The following is a 17,363-nucleotide window of genomic DNA, read 5'->3' as shown; positions in this document are numbered from 1 at the left end:
ACGGCTGGGTAACCTGTGGCGGACGAAAGGGATTGATAGATGGGATATGATTGGGATTAGCAAGGTGGAGGATCTTTGGGCCAAGGGAACAGTGAAATCCTTTGAGGCCCTAAAGGTAGAATATCAATTGGATGATAAGGAGTATTTTCGTTATCTTCAGGTGCGGCATGCCCCTATTCTCTGCCTTTCCCCCCGAGACTGACATCCCCCAGTCGTCTCCGTTGGAAGATCGTATTCTTGACGGCCATGTCCTGGACAGTACGATTTCCTTAATATATAAAAAACTTATTAACAATAGGGCTGACCTTCTGGAGAAGCTTCGGGCCTCCTGGGTGGCGGATGGGCTCGAACTGTATGACGAAGACTGGCAAACGGCTATTTCTTCCCCTAAGGAGGTGGCTATTCCGGCTCGGCTCCGTTTTGTGCAACTAAAGATCCTCCATCGCGTCTATGTGACTGGTATGCGTCTGGTACGAATGGGGCTCGCGGTGGATGGATTGTGTAGGCGTGGCTGTGGTATGAATGGTACTTTTCTTCATGTTTTGTGGGAATGCCTGGTTGTTTCTGCTTTCTGGTCTAGGATCCACAATGTGATGGGACGTGTTACTGGGGTCCCCCTTCTTCCAGAGGCGAGGCGCTGCCTGCTTAACGTGTGGGAGCCTATGGATTGTACGGTCGCTCAGACTTTCTGGATCACCCTGGGCAACATGGTTGCCAAAAGGGACATAGCGCAGCTCTGGGGCTCCCACAGGCCGCCTGGACTCAGTGCCTGGAAAGATAACATGGATTGGTGCATGTTTCGGGAGAAGACGGTGTATGAGGCTCGGGGTCGTCCTAGGGAGTGGAATAGAATCTGGGCGCAATGGAATGAATACCGGGGTGACATTTGTACCCCACCACTTGATTACGCCGACGCCTTTCCCTCCTCCCCATAGTCGACGTTCCTTTCATTGGCTTCCATTCTTAACCCACTTTCATCGTTCCCCTCCCTTAGTGGACTTGCCTCCATTCTTATATATTGTTTCCCGCCTTTCCTCCCCTCCTGTGAACTTGTCATTGCTCTAACATGTGTTTGTTTTTGTTGTTTGTTCAACTTCGACAAAATTGAACCCTCAGTATCCTCTAATTGTTGTTTTATGCACTACACCATGATGAAGCATGATGCGGCCTTCTCCGCAGTATAATGTGTTGTACTCTTTGACCGATTGTCATAGCGGCCGGCCCAAAGGGGTTGTAGGAAGACGCTGTGTACTGTGCATTTTATAAATAAAGGTTTTAAAAAAAAAAAAAAAGACCTGCAAGGATATAAAGAAGAAAGAGATTATAAAATACATGACCATAAGGTCCATATTTTATTTATTAAGCTGTAATAATTCTGTGGTTGTGGTGGTAAAGTATATTTTTCGAACCATGCCTACTGGTGTGCATGAATCTGTGAAAATAAGACTCACAAGACAGTACATACATTAAACATATAACATAAAGTCACTGGCATTGTTGTGCTTAGGATAATTACATACTGCAAATGCGATCATCATTTGGCCCCACGAGTCATTCAAAGAGTGACGCCTGTAGTCAAACCGAGAAATCCACAAGATTAAGATCAAGAAAGCAGTATATAGCTGCTGCAAAACATGGCCTGAGCAGGACAAGACGCCCTTACTTGCTCCGTCAAGGTTACACCCTCTCCGTAGACCTGTCTGCACTGGCTCGAGGCTCCGATATTACTGGTGCCGCAAGCGGAGTAGCTATTTAAACACGTGTGCGTTACGCTCGCTTCCCAATGGAAGAAAAGACTAGACCATGATCTACGATTCTTGGTTTTGTTTCCGGGTCAGAATAAAGTGCTAAATAATTTCAGCGCACAAAAGGATATTAAGAGTTTTTACAAGGTACAATGTCAGATACAGGAAAACTAATTACATTTGGAAAATTGAATCCTTTTTTCAAAACAATAAAAACAAATTGGGGTAAAGATACTCTATTGACATACGTGGCGGACACAGGATCACACCACTGTGTCCCCGCTTGGCTGTCCATATGTGTGTGCTATGTGATGATATGTTGGAAAAAAGGCAAATTCATCTACATTAACATGACGCAAAAAAACTTGCCAACGAGGTCCATAAAAAAAGTTATGAAACTTTATTAACACAGGAAACAAGGTGGACAAAAATACACCAAAGTGTCTTTGTTGCTTTTTATTCGTGTATGCTAAGAGCTGACAATCTACGGTTGATTTATTACTAGAATGGTTTTCATAAAACCTTGGTGTAATAAACTGTGAGTACACAGTCGGGGTTCTTAGTGTGGCTGGCTGGACTGTACCCTCATTGCTGGGATCTAATGTTAAGAGAAAGAGAAATGTAGACCCTATATCTCTTCTATTGTTGAATCAAGGTGGTTTCAGAAGACATACATAATACCGTAAGTGCTCATGGTATCAAACTCATTATATTCAAAAGGCACCACATTTGAGTTTGTTGTCAGGGTATCTGGACGGGTGTCCACGTCTGTGGTGTAGTACATACTCCTCTCTATAAAGTCGCCGCTATGCAGTTTGCTACCCTAAACTGGAAAAGGTGATAAATTAATAATACTAAGGGCTACTTGAGTCATATACTTAGGTAAACTGACCCCAAAGTATATTTTCATTCAGTCCATTTTCATTTGATCTAAGTCTATAAACCCATCTCTGCTCTTTTTCGTGAAGACCAAAAACGTTGTTAATCACTTCGATCACACTCCATCTCAAATCCTTCAGAGTGGGTTTCTGTTCCAAAAAATGAGGTCATTTTAGTTGTAAAGCGTTGGCATCTCCGGTTGCTCCGATGTTCGCATATATATGTTCTTATTCTCCTTCATGTCATTCCCACGTAATAGAGATTGCATGGGCATGTGATCATGTATATGACGTTCTTTGACTCACAGTAAACTTCGGTTGTTCCCAAGTAGTGCCATCATTAAATGTGATCTTTTTACTGGTTTGTATAATGTGGCACACGCTGCAGTTGCCACAAGGATGATGGCCACTGATGGGTGTCGAAAAACCTTTGTTAGGTGTCTTGTCACGGGGTTGGCGTGGCCGTTTGTGGACCAACATGTCCTTTAAGTTACGGTTCCTTTTGTGTGAGAACTTTGGTTTGGGTAGAGTTACTGCACATCCACTCAGAATTCGCCAGTTTTTATTATTTTGGTGACAGTGTTTGAGGCGCTGTTGTATGTGGTAATGCATATTGGACGTGTTGTGTCTGGCTCTTTAATAGTATGATTCCGAAGAGCTTGTCTGTCTTTGTTTCTGGCTCTTTTCATAGCTCTTGATACTATTCTGTCAGGATAGTTACGTGCTTTTAACTTGGAGCTGAGGTCAGTTGCTTGTATCTTTAAGTCTTTCCCCTCAGAGCAGTTCCTCCGTAAACGTAGGAACTGCCTTAACGGAAGATTCTCCCTCAGATGTCTCAGTGGTGGCTGTCAAAGCTAAAAAGGCAATTCTTTGCTGTGGCCTTGAAATGCGTCGTTGTCTTTAGACCTGCTCCATTGACAGACACATTCAGGTCCAAGAAAACCATTGTGGTTCTGGAAATTGTATGAGTAAATCTTAAATATTGATTCTGTTAGTTGAGCCATCTGATGAATAACTCTGCTGTGTTCTCGTTTCTATTCCAGATGACGAAAACGTCATCTATATACCTCTTCCAGAGCCCTATGTTGTTCCTACAGGTGTTGTTCGGTGACAGGATCTTTTGTTGCTCAAGGTGGTGGACGTACTTTACTTACCTTACTTTAAGGGTCAAGGGATGGAAAGATTTGTCTGTTATTTATTGTTGTTTCATGTTAACCATGTTTAGTTGACATATATATTTTTAAATATCGCAGATACTCCTAACGAAGTTCGCACTAGACCGAAATGCATTGGGTGAATTATAATATGATGGCTTGGAGGAATCGAGTTTCTTCATATGCCTGCGAATAGGCCTGGATGGGCAATTCTTGAGCAATAAATATGCAGAAAATGATGGAATCTCGTACCTTTGACGTGACAGACAAGCAATGATAAATGTTTGGAAATAAAAAGGATTGAACATTTGAATTACTACTGATTACGTGTATTAATTGGAATACAAGTGGTTTATAAGGATGTGCAACTCGTTCGTGGCTCGCAAACCGCGTGCCACAACTTCCCGATGATTTCACTAATACATTTGAGATGGAGCACATTACGAGTGAGCACGCCAAATGTCCATGAGAAATAAACATGGACTCTATAAATAGAATCAGTGTGCTTCAGGTTATCTACATGGACGTACAGACCCTCCACACTTGGAGCAAAAGCGCGGCCCATACTGGTTCCGTGCTTTTGTAAGAAAGAGTTGGTCCTCAAATGTGAAAAAGTTCTCCGTCAGAGCCAGATGGCAACATTCCATCACCAGGCTTCGTGGTGTCTGGTATTTCCATTCTGTGGTAAAGAGAACCGCATCCAGAATCTCCAATGTCTGAATGTGGGAGGCAAGTATACCCCTTTTCCCCTCTTCCTAACGGAGGGGACCTTTCTTGATTATCTGTACAGTGCCGTGGAGGACCGGTCCCCACTTTGCCTACCTCTACTCTTCAACTTTTTGTTTTGATATGAGTCAAGATCATAGTCATCTCCCTGAACCACCCGACATCGGAGAGCATTCGCCTTGCAAGTCTCCTGGTCACTCCTGAATGTCATAGACTCTGTCCCCTCTGGTTTCAGGTATCCCTCTTCAAGAATCCATGTTTAGATTCCCAGGGACACTGTCTCCTCTTCAGCAGCTGCACTTTCCTGAAGTCTCCCTTTGGGTTCGACAGCCGTTTCAGACACCACTTTACATGTATGCACCCACCTTCCCTGGTGAGGGTAACATGGGTCTCGGGTATCAACGGGTGTGGTGGCTCTCCAACCTTCTATCTTCCAAGGAGTTTCTTCATGGTCTGATGAGAAGGGTCCTAAATCTTTTAAAAATCCAACTGTGACTTGCACATAGAGTTGTACAGAGGACATGGTCGTGTTTCCACACTGCAAACGCTCTCCTTGGGGGGTCTATCTTCTCACCTTGGATGGTTCCTTGACTGTGCATTGTGTTTATCTCCGTGTAGGAGATATTGGAACCTACTAGAGAGTATTCTATAATAAATACATATTTTGTATAAATTCTTTATGTGGTTCTTTTTCACTTAATCTATACTATAAGATTGCATTCTGGTAAAACAAGCTGCTTTACACTCCTTCAAGACTAAACCTAAAGCTGCTCTCCACAGCTACCACTTAGAGAGCTTTCTGAGGTGTCTAAGACCTCTTAAATCACCATAATGGTTGTCTGGACTAGTGCAAGGTGCCCACTTGCGTTAGTGTACATCATATACCTGTCCAGCTTCTGACGTGTAAAGACAAATGCATGTAGCTATTTCAATTGGAAAGGCAGAGGAGCTGCTGTTGTCTATTCACAAATGTATGTCATAGGACGGAATTTCAAAGAGTGTCACAAAATATATTATCCTGTGAAATAGAGTTGTAAACCTCAAGAACAGCCTAGACTTTCAATATTGGCTCTTTGGAAAATGTTTTTATTTTTAAGACTACACCTATAACAACAAGCAATGTCAAAGTCAATAGAGCTCTCCTTTGGGAAGGTATTTCTTTGGGAATGGCTTTTGGTAAGGCTGCCCAGCGTATGCTAGATGCTGTGCACAATGTCCAAAAGAAGAAAGAAATAAAAAACAAGCATTTGCAATGCAATAGGTCTCGCATTAGGAAAGTTTGAGCTATTGGTATTGTAAATGACACATTTTTATTTGTTTTGTTTATGAAAATAGCGAAATTAATAGCTTTGTCATTTACAATCCCAATAGTTATAACTTTCGCAAATGTGACATCTACAGCATTTGTAATGCAATATGTGTTGTATTTACCTGACTTACATGTATTGATATTACAAATAACAATGGCTTTTAATTGTTTTTTAATGAATACTTAAATAAAAGTTATTGTAATTTATAATGGCAATAGCGTAAACTTTTGTAAATAACTTTTGTGAAGATTATGTTCATTGTATTTTATTGTGACGAAAATCCAAGAACAGAAGTGAAATATTAACATCTTTTTTTTACATTTGTAATAAAGCTTGAAACATTGAGAGAGCATATTTGAACCAGTTGTTATTGAATGGTTGCACAGATTATGCTGAGGTGGCACTGATTGATGATGTGATGGCGAACGAGTGATGCTGTGGCGTTCAGTGATGCTGTTGTAGCGCATGTGATGTTGTGGTGCCCCTGAGTGGTGCTGCGGTGGTGCTGAGTGATGCGGTATGCTATGCTATGTTTTGCTATCCATGGGGAAGTGTCATTTGATTTTAGGAAACAATACGACAAGGTCACAAAGTGCAGAACTGAGAACTGTGGTCTTGTTTTAGAGAATTTGAGGCTTCTATTTTGAGCTCCACAAATCACTTTGGTTTTCATGACCTCAGATGTACAGTTGTTTGATACAGCCATTTTTAGTCGTATGGTATTTTTGTCATTAAACGCTTTCTGAAACTGATATTATATCTTGTAAAATTGGGCAGTGTGAGGTTTCTGCATGAATATTGGTATATGTATGTATTGAACTGCAAATGTAATTAACATTTCAGCGCATTGACGCCTCATCTGGGGGTAGTAAGAGCTATATAAATACAATTACAATTTTGTTAGAATCTATCTCAAATCAGAAAAGCAGACATAATTAAAAACACCACAATAATTTAGATGCATGTTTTATGGCACCATTAATAAACGTAATGAACAGTTGGTCATTTAATGTCCACATAAAGTACAGCTCCACAGGGTGTGAAATCTTTACCTGCTGGTTCCATAGTGGGATTGTTGTACTATTTGGTAAATACTAGTTGTCTTAACTTTTGTGGGTTTAATCGTGGGGTTCTCAAAGTGCACCTTCTGTTAAGGTGGGAAGGAAGCGACAAGACAACTTAGGGGGCTGTGTGCCTGCTGCTGAGCTCAATGGGTAACATACAAGTTACTGGTTCAGACCCTGGAAAAGATAACATAGCCTTTCATCCTACTGTTGTCCCTAGAATGAGTAGCATTGAGATGGGTAATGTTTGCGCCTGGTATTAAGAGGCAAGAACAGTTTCACATCAGCATCTATATGTGCAAGGTGGCAAGTCAAGTGATTTATAAAGCGCAAGGCACGAACATGTGCTAACTGTGCACAAAGCTATTAGTAGCGGTGGTGGCAAGTGGGCCTATGCACAAAGTGGCAAGGTGTTTAGATGACAACTTCATTTCCTTGGTGACAGAACCCTACCGTTCTGCCCTTTCTTTTCACAGCGCTTTGTTCAGGGGCATGGATTATAGGGCATCTTTTAAGAAACTCTTTTACTAAGGGCAAAGTAATTAGGCGGCAGGGAGAGGTGTATGCGGCAGGATTATTAGTTTAACATCTAGATTCAGCAATTTGTACCTGAAAGCTGGCCTTCCTCTGTGCAACAACGGGCTAGTCAATCCGCGGCAACATGCATGGTAGCGGTTTTAGTAACTTTGGATCCTTTTGAGGTAGAAACGATTTTTTGTGATTTCAAGAGAAAAATATACAGAGATGGACTATGTGGCAAAAGCAACAAATCCATACTCAAGAGGAAACCACAGTGGCCGCAGAATTGTATCTTTCCAGTGGCCCTGCCCGGAGCATAGCTATCACAGGCACTCCTGCTCAGCCATCCCCGCGACTAGGCCCAGAAGTTGGTGACTAATGATTCAAAACCTAAGAGAGCCGAAATGCCATGGGTGCAGAGGCAAGGGCGGCATCAGTTTGAGCCTGTGGAGCCGGTCGCGGAAGGAGCCTTGCAGATGCAGTAGTGAGCCGGGAACTGTGTGTAACCATAGGGAGAGTCGCTGTGGGCGCTGTCCCAGTGTGGGGAAGGAGAAGTGCGTCAGGCTCCTGCGGTTTCGCTGATGAGTGGTCCTTGAAACAAACGATTGCTGCAGAGGCCCGTGGCAACCAGACACAGGGCTGCAGAGGGTCACGACAGGCGCAGGGCTGCAGAGGGCCACGGCGACCAGGCACAGCGCAACGGCACAGCACTGGACATGTGCGCGGCCTACCCAAAGGTATCTGCCTCTTGCAAACCACAAGGGCTGGGATAGTCACTCCAGTAGACACGTATTGAGAGCAATGCTCTGCCATCAATTGCCGTGTGTCTACATCGGTTTATAAGCCTACCTATGCCCATGTTTCTGTTTCCTAAATGATAGGGACCGCTGAAGGGGCTGGTAGCACTGGACAGAGTCAGTCACATACAGGCAGACCAGCTGCTGCGCACACCCATAACGGGATGTGGCCGCTGCTACAACATATCATTCACATCAGACATAAAGCTTAGCCCATAGGGTAGAGAAACTACACGGGCCTGGGATACGGCGTTGGCCTTACCAGCAAAACAATGGAGGTGGTCAGCTAGTTGCAGAGCTGAGTGAAGAGCAATGTGCCCTGGTACACACTGCCCCGAGTGCCGTAGGTGCTGCTGTGGAGGTTTCCAGCTGCTGCCACCGGTGTAGGGTGTCACTGTGGCAAGTGCTGCGGAGGCGACCGCAACGGAGGAGTGGCACACAACCCCTGCGCGCACTACCGGAGGTGGGCGGTGGACAGGGCCGTGGCCGTGTGTGTCTGCCTGAACTCATGGCGGGCTGCGCTGGTGGTGAGGCGAGGACGCTGGTTGTTTCTGCTGACAATCGGCAGTGGATCGGCTGTGAAATGCTGGCAGCCCTGCCCCTTGCAGCACTGAATGGGTGAGCTGCAGCGGTCGGATCAGAGAAGGCCCCCTGGTGCCATAGGCCGAACAACTTTACAAACACGGTGCCTGGCCACAACTGGCCTTGTCACTTGCTGATATAGAGGCGGTCAGGAAAATGATAGTGCTGCTTACGTTTTTATACATGTTTAATATTATTCCCCTCGCACTAACGCATGCCTTCTTTAAAATCATCAGATCCTATATGATCACCTGATCAAGCAAGCTGCCTAGAATTAGCTGGAGCACACTCACCCGTCCATATGAGCAGGGTGGGTTCGGTGCCGAAGACCTGCACCTCTATTACATATGCACGAAGGCACAGTTTGTCCACTCCTGGTATCACCTCCCCAAAATACACACTGTATCTGGCTATAGAAAGAGATGATCCCCCACCACATACCTCACAAGGTCATTCTTCCACATGCACGCATAGATGTCACACAGGCAGAAATCAAATATTCTATACATAAATATCTCACAGCGGCCTGGCGTGCACTTAGTTTTCGGGCAAACAAGTCCCCTCTGTACGCACCAGCATTGCATTGCTTCACCGCCCGGCCGCCTCAGTTACACAGGATCGGTGACATCACCAACACAGGAGCAGCGGCCAATGGCGCGCTAGCAGGGCGGAGTCTCGGAGGCGGCCGAAGGGCAGGGGCTACAAATCCTGCGCAGCCGCCGCCCTGCCCCGCCCGTGCACCGCAGCCACCGTTCTCGCAGCACGCCGCTGGTCCCGCCGGAGCAGCAGAAAGTTAGCAGGCTGGAAGTGGTCAGCCTGTCCCTGGTCTTGAGCCCCTGGCCGCTTCGCCCCCGCCCGCCCATCCATCGGGAGCCGAGGACCCGGCAATTGTCCCCAATAGCAGCGGTGAGGAGCGTGTGTGTGCCTGCGCGTGCGTGTGTGTGTGCATATGTGTCTGCGTGTGTGCGCATGGGTGTGTGTGTGTGTGTTTGCGCACTTCAGGGAATTGAGGCAGGGGATGTGCACGGCGCCGGCCTGGACGTGCGCGTCCACAGACACCAATCGCCGCGCGTGCCCGACCCCGGTCTCAGATTTCCAGGAGGCGGGCAACATTAGTTGTCGAGCTGGATGCAATGCTTCGCATTGCTTTCTCCAGCTCGACCTAAAAAGACAATGACACGGCCGGAGCCACTGCTTCTTTTTTGTCGTAAGTATATACTTTGTTATTTACCGATTTGAGATGTTTTGTTAAATAAAATATCAAATTGAAAAGTATTAGTGTGAAAGTGCTTTTCTGCTGCCTTATCCCCTCCTCCCTCCAAAAGTAAAATATATTAGGAAAACAGCAGGTGGGGGCAACAGAGTAGCGTGAGTGGTGAAGAAATGTGGAGTAGGTAGGAGGATGGGAAAAGCAGCACATGCGGGAGATCAGCACAGGAGTTGGGGGAGGAATACACGAAAGAGAAAACACACATTGCGTGAAAGGGAAAGAGTCTGAAGGGAGGAGCGCACAAGAGCCCTTGCAAAACAGAGCTTGGGAGAAGCACACGAGAGCTGAAAAAAAAGATGCACTGTCATGAATTACTTAAAGAAAGTAGTTCCCTAAAAGTGAGAAGTAGAAGGATGAAAGCCAGCCATTCAGATGGTAAAGAGGTTATGCTCAAGTGGAGAGACACAACAAGATGGACAAGCTGGTAGAATGAAAACCAGTGGATAAGCAAACAGTTGATGATGATGCCAACCAATGGTAAGCAATAGGCAGGCTGTAAACCCCTGTATGTTCTTGGTAAGCCCATGATATGCCTTTTGCACCCAGACAACTTGACTGTCTGGTGGACTCGACCTAAAATACACTGCTTTGGACTGTTTAAAAAAAAAAAAAGCAAACTCTTATCTGTAATCGAGGGTAAGGGTGGTATGGCATAATGTGTTGCGTACGGAAAAATAGAGCCTCGGTGTAAATAGTTTGTATAGGTGATGGTCAGCTATCACTGCTTCAGCTTCCACCATAGGGACCTGCAAGTGCACAGTTCCCACACTGTAATCTACCTTGAAGCAGTTTGAAGCATGGAAGTCTGCAGAAGGCATCTAGACCTGCAAACACCATGTCCGTGTTGAGCCCTTTACGCCTGCCTAGTAAATGTGTGACATACACCTTTCAACACTGTCAAGAACTGAGTTTGAGTGCAATTTTCCATCAAACAGTGCCACAGTTATTCTTTTATTTATTTTTGTAACTGCACACGTTTGTAATACAGCTCAGTACAACAGTATAATGGAGAAGGATGACGAGCTGATTTGTCGCTTGATGAAAAATGTAGTCTCTTAATTTTGCATTCTTGTTACATCCTTCCCTCCGAACTGATTTATTGTTTACATTACAGGTTGCACAGAGGAGAGTGATGTAGATAGCCACCCCACAACTTCGGACGCTGAAGACAGTACCTCTGGACCAGCAGGTGTGCATATCACCAGTGGCCCTCCAAACACCGCCAGCTGTGCATCTGGTGAGAACCCCAACAACCACAACCCTCCTAACACCTCTAGATCATGACGCAAAGGACATTCACGCTTTCCATTCCCTCTTCCTGTCTGGGAAGGTACAGAAGAGGTTGCTGATTTAACAAGATCAGTAAAAGTGTCATCAAATGAATTGCAGCACCTACATCAAGGTGATGTCTTGCATGTGTTTTCGATGCCTGGAGCAAGGCATGTAAGTTGGAAAAAAACAGGTTTGTGGCATAACATTGCAGGATTTATTGGAGGAGAATTTGGAGCAAAAATCTCACGCACTTGGATCTGCAGAGAATAGGGTAGTGGCAGAGAAATGGGATTCAGAAAAAAACTCAGTCGTGTTAAATTGCAGTTCTGAATAGAAATCAAAAGGTACTCCTGGATGGTGCTGCTGCAGCGATGACTGCAGTCCAAGATGCTTGTGAACTTTTTGAAATGGAGCATGCAGATTTGAGGGAAAACCAATAGCAAGTACTAAATAAACAGATACCATATATATGCATTGCCAGGACTGTGTAGACTTAAACCAGAGTATATAACATTCCATAATAGGAGATGTGTATATCTATCTATCTATCTAAATTTGTGTCTGTGTTGTATAGGTGGCTCGGCAGCTCCCCCAACAATAAAGTTTTACAGAAACCCTGACAAAAAAATTCTTGCAAAGCCAAAAGGCTGGAAACTTCTACCATACTTATGGGCTTTGCCAATACCAGTTCGTCTTGGTGTACATTTGTTCAGTAGTTTTGGAGATTAGTGTTTAAATAAGTCCCAGAGTAGGCGTGATAGGATTATCACTTTTGTGGATCTCTGTCAATTTAACTGGCAAGTCCTGACTCGTGCATCTTGTCAATCACATTTTTTTTAAATTTCGCAGAGTGTAATTGACTGCTGTGGGCCTTATTTTATTTTTTCTGCTATCCTGAAACTAAAAAATCGACTCCACCCTATGAATTGTGCACTGTGAAAAACATTTTCACTGCCAGGTGGTAGTGTGGGTGGGTGCCATCCCAAACTTAACCGACCTCGGCCAGTAGTTGCTCTAACACGTGGGAAAATAAAGTAACTCCAGAGGAAAAAGCGCCTAAAACTAGGTCTAGTCAGAGCCGAGTTCACCAATTGCTATTTAAGATGCTAAGTTTGATGATCATTTTGTGCCTGACTCTATAGTTTCAGGCAGTGTATTAAAAAAAAAGCTCTGCCAAGCTCCGGGTGTCTGACTTGGCTTGTATGTCAGTAAGTAAGGGGCAGGCTCAAAGGTGTGGTGCATCTGGGGGGGGGAATTAAATACATCATTTAAAAAAACATGACATAGACTGGAATAGACAGTTAAAATGAGAGTAATGGTTCTGGCGAAAACACATTAAAAAACTGAAATTCTCCAGTTATGGCTATGAAAGCACAGCCATTTCGCAAGTGTCTGCCGTGCTAAAAAAACACCTATTTCCAATGCCACAAATACACCAAAAATTATAAACCGGAGAACATCATGGTGGATGCCACGAGTTATGGGGTATATTTTGTTCATTTATAAAAATGACAGTAAATATAGATAGCTAAACAGAGCATACAGTTTCTTTAAATCCTTATCCACATCTTTCACTAGAAGGAAATTAACCTTGCACAAATCACTATCTGCCATGTATGAAGAGTGCTAGCAGATACATTAAACAGTGACTCACAGCACCGGAGGAGATAGCACTGATTGAGGATTCTTTTAACCACGATAAGCTGTGATTTCACACTTAAATGACGGAATGAAACTGTGTTAGTTATGTTTTCTTGTGATGTACTACTCATGTGGTCGCTGTCGGCGTTCACCCCTGTAATGAAAGGGAACTGATTTCACCTACAAAATCTACCCTCTAATGAGAGAGAGAGAGAGAGAGAGAGAGAGAGAGAATGCTAGATCTCACAAAGGTAGATAGTGGAAGAGTGTTTTTGTGTTTCCTTTTCCATGCATTCTTGCATGCTGCGTTTTATTTATTAAAGAAATATTGTATGGCACCAGACTTAACTGTTAGATTCTTGTGCTTCTCTTAACTGAAATCAATCCCATCTTCAGCATGTGGTGTTTCTTCCTGGTCAGCAGGTAAAAGATCACAGTGGTTCAGGACTATTGTCTCAGCAGCACGTAATTCAGTATAGAGATTTGGATATTTCATTCTTGCGATATTCTGTGTATAATAGTAAAGTTTGGGTACTTACTTGAATGTCTTAAATGAATCGCTGTTGATGGTGGATTTTATTCGTATTGATGTGCCAGAGTTGAAGTTCTGCCATCCGGTAATAAGTTTATCAGTTTTCAGTTATTTTACTGTGCGAACAATTCTATTTTATGTAAGTTTCTGTAGTTTGCCGGAAAGTTCGATTGTGTTGATTCTCCTGGCTTAGGAAAGAGCTGTGTGGAGTTTTAGGCCCTGTACTCCCAGAAATATTCCCCTGGTCCCCGTGTCTTTACTGATCTGAGGTTTCTACCTAGGACGTGATGCCTGGTAACTTATGTATGCATCCTGGTCACTTCCAGAACGTTTTGTGCTTGATGCAGAGTACTTTGAATTTGACCGTAGCTTCCACCAGCAGTAATTGGTTGGCTTTGAACAAAGATTCGATGTTATCTTGTGGCTTCCAACTGAAGGATTGCTTCGATGCTTTGCTACTTATCCATTGTAGTTTATAGTTGATTTTCTTGGATAGATGTGCAGATAGATCACACTGCGACAGGGCAGTTGGTCAGTAACTGATGATCCTTACAAGTGCTTGTCGCATTTTGTAAAGAAGTGGTAGAACCCTGCAGCAGTGGTCAATGAAAAATAGTACCTTTAAGCGGTGGCTTGTAAGCTTCGAAAATGGTGGGGTATATATACATGCCTCATTGGGAGCAAGCAAAGCAAGTAGGGAAGCCTGACCGCTTCTGGAGGAATCAGTGGCATTCACTCTCAAATCATTTTCCTCCCGAAATCATGCCACATAAAACATCTTGAAGTATAATTTCCAGATACATTAGCATAAAATCAATACGTTCTGAAGGAGCACAATGAAATAATCCAATACTTTAACGATGTGCTAGGCATGCCTTACCATCTTCCGTAGTGTTGGTATGGTGATTCACCAACCCCAAGAAAACTTTAGAATAATAGTTGCAGAACAATATATTTTGCTGCACAATTTCCCTGAACATTTGCAACAGAGCTGTAGGTAGATCTAGGCTCTTTAAAATCTGGTTGTACAGTTTCACGTTGTGTACTACCTTTTAATATATATATATATATATATATATATATATATATGTGTGTGTGTGTGTGTGTATATATGTGTATATATATATATATATATATATATATATATATCATCTTTCTTCATTTCTCCACCCCCACTCTTTCTCTTTTCCACCCAGACCTTTCATGTAGTTCTCAGTAAGTTATGAATGACAATCTGCTTGCTTGGCAGGTTAACAAATTAAAAACTGTATACATCTTATACCTCTGTAAAGAATTTTTATTTTGCACAGTTAATTAAAATTGCTCCAATATTCATACCAACACCCCATCTTCTAATAGACAAAAACGAACCTAATGTTACAAGTTAAAAATCCATTCCACGGGCCTTACAAAATAACATTTGGTGGTAAAAACAGCTTCCTTTACAAACATTACTGAGAAGCCCTGTATAGAATATAACAGTCTATTAGCACTAAGCAGATTTAGAAAGTAGTCATCAGTGCAAAGGTGTTTTCTAACAGGAACAAGGCACCTATTAGATTAAAATGCATATAACACCCTAAAAACTCACTAAAAGGAAAGATTACAATAATTCATAGAAACCCTGTTAAAAGCTAATGTTATAAAATCAACAGTTAATAAATATTTTTTCAAAATAGCATATCACGGTTTCATAGAAATGCATTAGTGAGTTTTTGCTAAAATAACATTGAAAACGACGTTACGGAGATTCCTGATCACTGTCTTAAACACTGACATATTAACATCTCACACTTTCGCCCTGGGGAAAGCAAAGTAGGACCGTTATAGCTTATTTAGTTAACCAGTTAAAATCCCAGAACAAGATCTAAACAGTTGAAGTCTCTCAGAAAGACAATGAAGTGGATAACTAGGCTACTGGAGAATTCCATGTTCAACTATTTGGGGGATAGTGACTGTTAGGAGAGTTTGGAATAGTCTAGTTCACTTTTAGCTTCCCTCAAGAACTTCAGAAATCGTGAGACCAACTAGGTTGATTCTCAGACAGCCTTCAACTGCTTTGTTACAAGTGTGGATGTTGAGGGTTCTAAACATTGATTGCAAACAGAATTTCCTCCAAACACATAGCTTTTAACAGATACAAACTACATGGATTATCGACCCCATTGGGTAGCCACACAGGCCACACGAGCATAACGAAACCCCCCTTCGGTTTTCCAAAGCAGAGACCCTTTAATGGAATCAAACCAAATCTTAACCACATCAGCTGATGTTTCTGAGATTTTGATAGCAGCTTAATTAAGTAACTGAGGAGTTGCAGGGGTTCCTATAGCTTAATTGCCTAACTACCCCAGACGTACCTGGCAGAGCCTAACAAATCCATTAGACTCTGACGAAAGGACTACTGCTCAGTTAGATAGAGCTCAGAAGATCAGATCGTTTAGGCAAACCTTACATGCTCTGGCCTCAGGCAGCAGATATGTAATATAATACAAATTGTTATCAACATAGATGATTATGAAAAACTAATGTCATTAAATAACAGCTACAGCGAAAAAAGGAACAAAGGGCAGCTCTAAGTCTCCTAAATCCAGAATGAATTACTCAAATATTGGATTTAAATATACTTTAGTTATGCAATAACTGGGAGCCAAACATTTGCTTGCCTGTTGCGGAAAATACACTCAATGTGCTACTGAAAACAAGTTTCATTTTAAGTAAATAAACCCGGTTCACATGCAAAAAGAATTGTCATATTCGCGAAAACATTATTTTTGTCCCATTTTATTTTAGTGAATACAGGTTTAGTTGCCCAAACTACCTTTGTATTGTCATCAAATACTCGCGTGTTCTGCTATCACACTGATAATCTGTAACTGGACAGATTCTGTCTTTCATGCTTATTTATTATCCAATGTGGCAAGCCGCCTCTGCCATTATGCCATGGATGGTCAAAAATTTGTCATGAAAAACCAAGATAGAAGAGCCATTAGTAAGATAATATTATGTTAGTTATGCCAAGGATGCCCACAATGTCATTTATGTGCCACTATTGATAGGCCTAGCCACAATTAAGTCAAGATTGGTCACAAAATGTAAGGAATGTGCACAACCCTCGAAGACCACCGCTGCTGCAATGCGTGCCAAAATTAGGATGAATTGCTACCAGTTAGTCGAGGAAGAGAGCCAGGATGTTGACGAGACCTCCATTATTTCAGAAATGGCCACAATATATCCAGGATTGACACTATTGTGACAGCTACAGCCTGTTATGTTGCAGCTGACTCATTGGCCCCAGGACCCAGAGTTGTGATTTGATCATTGTTTTTACTACCTGCCGAATTCCTAATTCTCCTTTCTTGCATGAGGGCTAATGGCATCCTTACTACGGACTCTGCAAGAATGCCCGCAATATGCTGCTGGTTGTAAGTTTTGTGCTTCTTAAAGGGTGGTGTTCCCATTTTACTGAGCACTGTATAGTCCTAATGATGTTTGATATTAACTCTTGACTGCCCTGCATCATTACACTTGAAGAATTTCAGACCAATGCACCATTAAAAACTAAGACGGTCAAATCCTGTGTGAGATTATTGAACCCTGTTTACAGATATCTGGGGAACAGCCATGTTTATTACAAAGTTATATTGAAACTATCCTGAGCTTATCCTTTAACATTTTTGAGCTAAAATGTTGTTTCAGAAGCACAGACATTTTTTATAACAAAAACTATCTTCATCAAGAAAAAAATGCATCGGATTTGGCTCCCAGTGCAAATTTCTTCATTTTGTGGATGCCATTAAGTGATTGCAACAGTCTGATGTTTACCCCACCACTGCCCAATGACATTCTATTTGTTGAATATAGGGAGAAGTC

General features: G+C 42.8%; 1 protein-coding gene across 2 annotated transcripts in view; it reads left to right on the top strand.

Moving 5' to 3' along the window:
• The window catches only part of NSD3 (nuclear receptor binding SET domain protein 3), a 1,769,888-nt gene that overhangs the window by 821,417 nt on the left and 931,108 nt on the right, over nt 1-17,363 (top strand). For both annotated transcript variants that reach the window (XM_086943639.1, XM_086943638.1), the window contains exon 9: nt 11,160-11,282. In XM_086943639.1, coding sequence (XP_086799765.1) covers nt 11,160-11,282 — 123 coding nt within the window. The remainder of the gene's footprint in view (nt 1-11,159; nt 11,283-17,363) is intronic.

The sequence above is a fragment of the Lissotriton vulgaris genome, chromosome 11 (assembly GCF_964263255.1).
Source record: "Lissotriton vulgaris chromosome 11, aLisVul1.2, whole genome shotgun sequence".
NCBI classification, from domain to species: Eukaryota; Metazoa; Chordata; class Amphibia; order Caudata; family Salamandridae; genus Lissotriton; species Lissotriton vulgaris.
The sequence above is the reverse complement of the archived record's forward strand: the minus strand, read 5'-3'. Positions and strand labels throughout refer to the sequence as shown.